The sequence below is a fragment of the Alligator sinensis genome, unplaced genomic scaffold, assembly GCF_000455745.1.
Source record: "Alligator sinensis unplaced genomic scaffold, ASM45574v1 scaffold824_1, whole genome shotgun sequence".
NCBI classification, from domain to species: Eukaryota; Metazoa; Chordata; order Crocodylia; family Alligatoridae; genus Alligator; species Alligator sinensis.
In genome coordinates, this window is record NW_005842463.1 from 454255 (window position 1) to 463891 (window position 9637).

The 9637-nt window shown below is 39.2% G+C and overlaps 1 protein-coding gene across 5 annotated transcripts in view; it reads left to right on the forward strand.

Moving 5' to 3' along the window:
* Positions 1 to 430: 430 nt before the first annotated feature.
* The window catches only part of AKAP7 (A-kinase anchoring protein 7), a 130899-nt gene continuing 121692 nt past the window's right edge, over positions 431 to 9637 (forward strand). For all 5 annotated transcript variants that reach the window (XR_003095755.1, XM_025212454.1, XM_025212453.1 and 2 more), the window contains exons 1-3: positions 431 to 600; positions 1018 to 1160; positions 5270 to 5406. Coding sequence is in view for 4 of the 5 variants with exons in the window: in XM_025212454.1 (XP_025068239.1) it covers positions 462 to 600; positions 1018 to 1160; positions 5270 to 5406 (419 nt within the window). In the remaining variant the exon portion in view is untranslated. The remainder of the gene's footprint in view (positions 601 to 1017; positions 1161 to 5269; positions 5407 to 9637) is intronic.

Here is a 9637-nt window from a genome sequence, read left to right on the forward strand (position 1 = left end):
GTTTACAGTGGCTTGCAGAAAGAAATTCAACAGTTAATGGAGAAATGCTTAGTATCACTGTCTTTATCTACATAGGATGCAAAGTGATGTTTAAAAATGCAGTAGTCTATCCCAAAGCTGTGGCTAGTGCATCACCAACAATAATTTTTGTCTCTCACATGAATTTTTTAATTCATGTTATACAGTGAATCTGATTGCTTTTCCTTAGGACTGGACAAGATGATTAGGAGCCAGCATATGTGAATAAAAATGGATCAATGTGCTTCCTTAGTCCTGCGTATGAGAAGACGTGGATTGAGGTGCATTTACTAAAATACTGAAACAGGAAAAACGCAACACATGGGAAAAAGCAATTGCTACAAAGAGTAATATATACTGCATACATTGGCCACTTAATTGTATGTACTGAAGTCTAAGACCAAACATATTATTTTAAATGTATTCCAGATGAGTTGGAAAACATGCAAAAAATACAAGTTATTGAAAAGAAAAAGAAGAAAATGAAGCAGAAAAGAAAAACACATGCCGCTCTCAAATCCATAGACAGTTTGATGGTGGATATGCCATTTGCCAATACAGATATCGGAGATGACTCCGTTAGTAAGTATATTTAAATAAAACAGGTTTAAAATACATGTATGGTCCATGGTCCTATGAATTGTCCCTTGCAGGCAGAGTGCTCAGCCTGAGCATAGTCTTATTAAAGCCATGTGGGCTGATTTGTAGGATCATAGGCAGACTCACCAACATTAGGACTCAGTTCTGCAAACATTCAAGCATGTTAAAAACTTGCCATTCCATAGCCTAATAGAACTTTTCTATTTATAATCATTATAATCCTACGTACTTATATGTGAAAATGCAGCGAGCTTGGGATATGGTAATGCAATATAAATCCTTTAACCCCTTAAGTTGTTGGCTCAAGTCCCGCTTCCGTTGGCACAATATTACTTTTTGTGTGTATTTTTTGTCTTAATCTCTCGGCAGAGGATAACTGTTCTGCTTTATTTCCCCTAGTTACTAGTGCCTCTGAAAAAAATATAAAAAAGAAGAGAAAGAGAAATACTGGAAGAGAGAAAGAAGACAGCAAGACAATGAAGAAAAACAAAAAGCAAAGCCAGCCAAATTACTTCATATCTCTTCCAATTACAAACCCAAAGGTGGTATTTTATTTTTATTGTTCACTTTTTGCCTTCAACAGGAGGTTTGTGTTAATGAGAAAAGCAATATTTAGTTATAAGAAAGACAAATTACACTGGTAACTTAAGATCAATGCTGTTGGAAATATATTTTACCTACCATTGTTACAAATAATAAGATCATTTTAACTAAAGGAAATTAGAGAAAATATTTCTCTGTTTATGCAGTTTGTTAGCTTTGTGCACTTTAATAGTATTTTTATGTAGACAGATTCAGTATGGCATTTGTGTATGTGTGTCATTCATACAGTTACACAGAAAAAACGAGAAAGTAGGCAAGTGTGAAAATATATCTATAATTATTATTATTTCAGAGACAGGTATATATAAAACTAACAAATCTTTTTTTAGATTGATTTGATTTACTATGTTCACTGATCACTATATAGTATGTGATCAGTCTGCTTTAGACTGTAGAATCTTTAAGAATTGCTTTAAATGTAAAAATGTAAGCTAAGTAAAGAAGTATTTCAGGATTATTATTGGTTAAAAAGTTTACTTTTAAGGATCCTATGTGGGGGTTTTTTAACATATCCTTACTAATTTTTTCCCACGGTGTCCAAAGCGTACTGGCTAAGTTTGCCAATGACACTAAACTTTGGGGCATAGCATCCACACCTGAGGACAGGCTAGTGATCCAGGCTGACTTGGATAAGCTCAGTAAATGGGTGGACACAAACCTGATGACGTTCAATACTGATAAATGCAAGGTACTCCACCTCGGAGAAAAAAACCCACAGCATACTTATAGGCTCAGCAGTACTACGCTTGCTAGCAACACTGCTGAAAGAGACTTGGGGATTATGACTGACAACAAGATGAACATGAGCCACCAATGCGATGCCGCAGCTGGTAAAGCAAACAAAACCCTGGCTTGCATCTATAGATGTTTCTCAAGTAAATCTCAGGATGTCATCCTCCTGCTGTACTCAGCCTTGGTGAGGCCTAAGCTCACCAATTCTGCATCCAATTCTGGGCTCAGCAATTCAAAAAGAATGTCAAGAAGCTTGAGAGAGTCCAGAGGAGAGCTATGTGCATGATCAGAGGGCAAGAGAATAGGCTTTATGAAGAGAGGCTGAGAGCCATGGGACTCTTCAGCCTGGAAAAGTGCAGGCCCAGGGGGGGACCTGGTGGCTACCTATAAGTACACAAGGGGTGTTCATCAGGACCTGGGAGAACATCTGTTCACAAGAGCGCCCCAAGTAAAAACAAGGACCAATGGTCATAAACTGCTACAAGACCGTTTTCGGCTGGACATAAGAAAAAATTTCTTTACTGTGTGAGCCCCCAAGACCTAGAATAGACTTATGTGGTGCAGGCACCTACTCTGGACTTATTCAAGAAACACTTGGATACTTATCTTGCTGGGGTCCTTTGACTCTAGCTGTCTTCCTGTCCCTGGGGCAGCGGGCTGGACTTGATGATCTTTGAGGTCCCTTCCAGCCCTAACGTCTATGAAATCTATGAAAGACTGTTGAGATACTGCAAAATGTACCCTGTGCGTATGATTTAGTTATCTGTGTTGCATATTTGCAGCACGGAGCCAAGTTTGGATACCGCGAAATCCCTGTATCAGAAAACACACGGAAGAAAAGCGGGGTGGCACACATGGCAGCAGTGTGTGCTGCCCGAAACCGGAGCCTGGCTGGCCAGAGCCACACACTGGCTGCTGGTCATGCTCTGCACTCAGATCACTGCCGCTGGAGCCCTGGGAGGCCCCCAGATCCTGCCTCCCCTACCCTACTTGGAGCATTTTTCCCCATGATAACCCCACATGCAGGGGTGTGCACCAGGGCAAAAAACAGCGGCATGAATTTGTGCTGCTGCTTTTTTCCCCTGCAGCAACTGCATTCCCCTGCTCATGGGGACGCGGCCTGGGAGAACCAGTGATGAAATCTATTCATCTAGTTAGAATTTACAGACTTGAGAATCAATTAAACTGTAAATAGTACCTGCTATCTCCAAGAAACATGTTGATTTTGAGATACTGTTAGAATCATATATGGTGTAAATGGTTTCAAGACATTCTTTTGGTTTTTTAAAGAAACTCTGTCTTAAGGAGTAGAGAGGCATTCAGTTCCAGCAGTGCAAATTTCTGTGCTATCTACTCTCTCTCAGAAATCCTGAAGTTTATGAGACGTTTCTGAGGAAGTCTGAATACTGTCTGAAAATGAGTATAAGAAGATCAATCCAGGCATAAAATTTTAATTGAAATCTTCTACTCATAGACCAACAGTACATATAGGAAGGAGGATTTTAGCATTTCCTTATATTAAATTCCAGATCAGTGTGAAAGAGATTATTTACATTATCCTATTTTGTAATCTCTTTTTTCCTCTTTTCACCCCTCAGGATTTAACAGTTGTAAGAATAATACAGTGGGTTGCATAATCTGATACCTAGGAAATGAGAAAAAGTGCCCTAATGCTCCTGACAGTTTTCTTTTTGTTAGAGTAGAAAGATCTCATAACTCTGCAGACTTTTTCACGCACACTGTCAATTGGTATTCAGATTTCATTAATCATTGACACAGATAGGGTGACAGCTATGCAGAATCTTTAGAGTATTTGCAACAAATTTCTTTATTTCACTCTGAGACTTAACTTTTGTTTGTACTTATATTAGATATTGGCTTAATACTGGAAATGGGAGGCTCTGGTTTGATTTTATGCGGGTAACTTTGGTCAGAATTCAGACTAATAGATTTGTCTTCAAAGGCAGAGAGGAGCTGCTATGTCATTTGGCAGTGGATAAAGAACTTCCTTTTGTGAGAAATAAGTTGTGTCACTCTGAGGTGTTGGAGACAAAAGTACAAACTTTTCTTCATTCATATTTTACTTATGTCCTAATGTTTATAATAAAAAAACCCTGCAGTTCGGGTACTAATTTGTAGTGGGTGATTTCTCAGGAAACATTTAAAGGGTAATCTACTTGTGAGATGTTTCTCTTGCTGTTATTTTAGTTGTGTTTTGAATCTTTGGCAAAAAAATGAAATGCCCCATTAATGTTGACGTCATACTGCACATTATATTTCATTTAGTTTACAAAAATTGTTAAAAATATAATTGTAATATTGTAAATGAGTGTATATAATGAATTTCCTTAACACATTTGAAGAGAATAAAACAGTTCTGTATTTCTTTTCAGTAGGTGTGTCTGTATAAGACATTTACTGTGGAGCTGACTAATTAGCTCTGGAGTAAAATGTCATGGTCTACAGTCTACACATGCTATTGGGCCACAGTAAATTACATAATGCTGCTGTAGGATACTACTGCCCGACACAAGTACTATCCTACAGTGCTGTTATTTAGTTTGCCACAACGCATGTGTAGACAGTAACTGAGGCTGGCTGGGGCACGAGGGTGCTATATTGTGGGGCAGCCAGCCCCTCTGAAGCATGTTGAGCTGGGTCGGAGCAGCCCTGGGCCGGCAGACTGACTCCCTGAACCCCTTGCCAGCCAGGGCTGCTCTGCCCTGGCTCAACGTGCTGCGGTCCTGGGTGCATGCTAAAGGGCATGCTTGGGAGCAATAAACTCCGGCGCAAACTGTGCTGGAGTCAGTAACATTGCCCAGTCAGATGTGCCCAGCCAGTATCATTGGGAATTTTATCTCAGATGGTCCAGCAAATTATTTGCTGAACAGTCTTTTGTGTGAAACATCCAGTATCTTTTAAAAAGTTTTTCCTTGTTGCAGAATATAATACACTGCTGCAGCATGAGGTTTATTGTAAACGAGTGGGGGAAACTGTTTGTAGAAGCACCTAATTTTGAATAGCGGCAGTATAAAGGTGAGCAAGAGTAGTGCAACTTAAGCTAGTCCAGGTACTATCATGCTTTTGCTGTGGACAAGCCACTACTGACTACAGGAATTCCTTTCATCCACTGATAACACCATTAATTCATAATGATTTAAAAGTTACTCAGGCAAATTAATATAACTTCATCCAGGAGATGACAAAGCTCGTGTCTGCTTGAACAATTTTTTATGTAACATATATTACCTTGCATCCTTACGCTGTAGGATATAACTGGCTAATTTTTACTTTTGTGATTTTTTTTTTCTCTCAGATTATTGGAGGTATTCAGGCTCTCCAAGACATAATAGTACAAAAGGATCACAGGCTTTCTAAAGCAATGGTTCGTTATGGTTCCTTGCATATCACCCTGTTAGTGATGCATTTATCCACTGAAGAAGAAGTTGGCATGTAAGTGGTTTGCTTTAACTTAATATACATTATTTCTCCAGTTGTAGAGAAGTTCAGCAATGAGACTAGAAATAATAATGTGGTGCGTGGTATTTTTTGATCATTATAACAGTTTAATAACTAAGTGGCCTAATATGTATTGTTAACATCAGTAAAGTGATAATCTAAATTATTGATAATTTTTATAACTTGTGTCAACATGGCATAAATTCCAGATTTTTCCCTTAGGTCAGTCATCAACATTAACCAGTCATTCTCAGCTGCTTTAGCAGGTCTTAAGGAGAGAGGTGTTATCTCAGGTAGTTAGGACCTAAAACATGCAAGAAAGCTACTGTACATCCTCAAGTTACACTTGGAAGAATATAGCTGTGAAAATTTGGTATTGTGCTTTCTGTAGCCAATCTTGTCAAGTTTTGCTGTTGTCCTGTAACAGATGAATATCTCAGTGGTCTCCAGTGGAACATTTACATGTATGCATATTATATATCAAACCTAGAGGTTTAAAAAACTTTGGTAACTGTAACAGAGTTCACTAAAAGAAGAGTGATTCCACTTGTGAAATGCTGAATGTCTTTCCTGGAGGAGAAACTGAGGACCCAACAGTGTTCCTTTGAATGAGGCCTCTTTGTGGGTATACATGAACTCTTTTTGATTTAGCAAAATTCACAGGGCATACCACAGCTCTGCTATTCCTTGTGCTCCATGCTGAGGACAGTACATATGTTCTGCTCTTCAATTAGTTATAACCATTGTCAGTTTGAAATGCAGCACTGTGAGTTTGAGATTAGAGGCCTACACCCACTTGAACTGTTTCCCAGGCTGGTTTCCATTTCCTTTTTTTTCTTTCTTGTTTTCAAAAACTTTTTATATTCTTTTTCATCTTCGTGCCTTACTGCCTCCTTCCGCTTATTTTTTTTTTTATCTGTGCCAAATGGTGCTGCCTTTGAAGGCTAGAGAGTACCATACCCTTTCTTCAGTTTCTTTCCCTCTTTACTTTTGTTTAAGAGAGGACAGAATCTCATGGCTTCTCTATAACACCAAGATTCTGGTGACAGCACTGTGTTTGCATTCAGTGAGTGCGTCTACATGTGCTAAGCTACTGTGTAGTAAAATAAGGCTTAGTATGCTTTCCATGGGAGCATGTCTACATGTGCATCTGTCAGGAGCACATTTTCTTCTGACTAGAGCAGTTTTGTACAGGGCTACTCCTGCCCTGCTTTGTCCCCTTACAGCAGCCAGGGAGAGCTCCAGGCTCCCCCAGGTGCCAGCCCCACGGGTCAGGCCTGGGCTCCAGGAGGTGGGGGGAGCTGTCCCACAGCTGGGGCATCTGCCTCCCAGCCTTGTGCCCTGATTGGTAGATTAGACTACTGCACAGTAAAGTGTCTCATGTAGATGCTTCCAGTGAGCACTACAGGAGCCTGGGTTGCTTCAGACTCCCATCTTCCAAAGAAGTGTTCCATACTTCCCATAATGTGTCTTAGAGTAGTGCTGTGAGACCCCACATTGGGGTGCTGCAATGCAGGCATTGTGACTAGAGCCAAGTACAACTGTTCAACATACTTGCTGCACAGCCAGAGAGATGGAGAGCTAAATTACTTTTGACAAATTTGTTTTCAGCAAGGTACAGCTTGGCTTTAACTTGCTCTTGCATCAGGGTGACAGCCAATAGCTGGTACCTTTGTAAGGTAAAGCATGGAAAAGATTGGGATATATACCCCATTTTCTTTCAGCTGAAATCTGTCAAGAGCTTAAATGGATACTTTTGTCTTGCATGGCTGTTTTTCCAGAGATGTAGAGACTTTTAAATTAACAATACAGAAGCTGAGTGAGAGAATTACTGACTTTCTAAAAAGAGCTGAGATTGATGTAATGTTCACATTACACAACACAAAAAGCTACCATTCACAACTCCAGTAATTCTGTTTTGTATATCTCTAGAACAACATTTTCCTTACTATTTCATCATCCAACTCTGAGATCTAGATAACATTGTAGGTTTCTTATCTTATTTCTGAATTAGAGTTTAATCACATTTAAAAAATACTGAGTAATTATATATTATTAGGCTAAAACAAGATGTAAATGTTTCTGAGATACAGAATGAGAATGTAGGGTCATAGATTCAAAGATGTTAGGGTCGGAAGGGACCTCAATAGATCATCGAGTCCGACCCCCTGCATAGGCATGAAAGAGTGCTGGGTCTAGATGACCCCAGCTATATGGTTATCTAACCTCCTCTTGAAGACCCCCAGGGTAGGGGAGAGCACCACCTCCCTTGGGAGCCCGTTCCAGACCTTGGCCACTCTAACTGTGAAGAAGTTCTTCCTAATGTCCAATCTAAATCTGCTCTCTGCTAGCTTGTGGCCATTATTTCTTGTAACCCCCGGGGGCACCTTGGTGAATAAATCCTCACCAATTCCCTTCTGTGCCCCCATGATGAACCCGCATCCCTCTTGAATTGCAGCGCCCAGAATTGCACGCAGTACTCCAACTGCGGTCTGACCAGCGCCCGATAGAGGGGAAGTATCGCCTCCTTGGACCTATTCGTCATGCATCTGCTGATGCCCGATAAAGTGCCATTGGCTTTTCTGATGGCTTCGTCACACTGCCGACTCATGTTCATCGTGGAGTCCACTAGGACTCCAAGATCCCTTTCCACTTCCGTGCCACCCAGCAGGTCATTCCCTAGGCTGTAGGTGTGCTGGGCATTTTTCCTCCCTAGGTGCAGCACTTTGCATTTCTCCTTGTTGAACTGCATTCTGTTGTTTTCTGCCCACTTGTCTAACCTGTCCAGGTCTGCTTGCAGCTGTTCCCTGGCCTCCGGCATGTCAATTACTGGGTCAATCCCTACTTTTTTGTTAGTATTAACAACACTTGCTTGAATAAAGCAAACAGGATTTGACCCTCCTATTTAGTACTTACAAACAATTTAAGTGCTCTAAATGAAGATAGGATTAGAAAAATTGGAATTGGGTAGAAAACGGAATTTAATTTTTACCAGTTAAAAATTCACCTGTAAGTTCTTACACAGCATAAACACATACTCAGTAACAGAATACTGAGTTGAAATACACGCTACTCTTATCTAGAATTGACTCTTTTCAAACAGTCTGTTAGCAAGGATAGTGGCTTGAGTTTGTGGGTGCCTATGCACCTAACTTGTCATTAATTTCAAATGGGAAATAGAGGGTGCCTAAATGCCTTTTGGGGGCGCAAGCCTGAATCAGTAGATCGGCTGTATAGTGTCCTGAAGTTCAGCAATTTTGAGCTGTGCTTCATTAATGGAGTTCAGTTGTTGGAAACCTTTTATTTAAGTTCTATGGGGTTATAGCAATAGACTGAACGCTGCAACCTTAATTTAACAAAAAATTAAAAAAGAATGTTTGGAGGGAATATATATCACCTCTGTTACTCCACGTCACTTGATGAGGTTATGGTCAATTTAGTTCTAATACAAGTACCTAATTGCATATTTATATAGGTAAGTAGAGGGAAGTGTTCAGATTTATTATAAATATATACATGTACACTTAGAGATGAGTGGTGTATGGGCCTAAAGAATAAACTATAAACATAATACAATTGATCTGATAAAAACATGATGAGATACCATGGTGATAACAATATTACAAATACTATAAATAGAGAGATTAAAATAAATGAAGTAACTTCTCTGTACCTCAAAGAATGTATGTGTTTTAAAATATATTTGTTTTTTAGAAGGTAATTACTGCCACCTAGAGTCAACATTCTGCCAAAAATGCAGATTGTTAACATTTAACTGAACTAAGGGACTTTGAGTTCATTTGGGTAACAGCACATAGGATACAGCTTCTGTTACTGAGATGTACATCTGGTTTCCTTTTCAGGACACTAAAAATAAACTGTGGATTTATGTTTATCTAGATGAATCTGAAAGTCATCCTAAAACTAGAGATATTTCACATATATAAAAACATCTATTAGGATAGATATTGTTTCTCAATTTATACACACAAATATATTTATTTTTGTATTTGTATCACTTATCTTCTAATAAGATGTTAATGAATTAAAATACATTTTCATTTATATTGTGACTTCTATCACAGAGGATTCCCAAATGCTTTGTAAATACAAGGATGTGGCTCTAAACTTTTATTTTTTAACTATCAACAACATTCATTCTAGTGACAAGGGCAACAGCTGCTGGTTAACACTACATAATAGTATTATACACCCTCAACGTAGG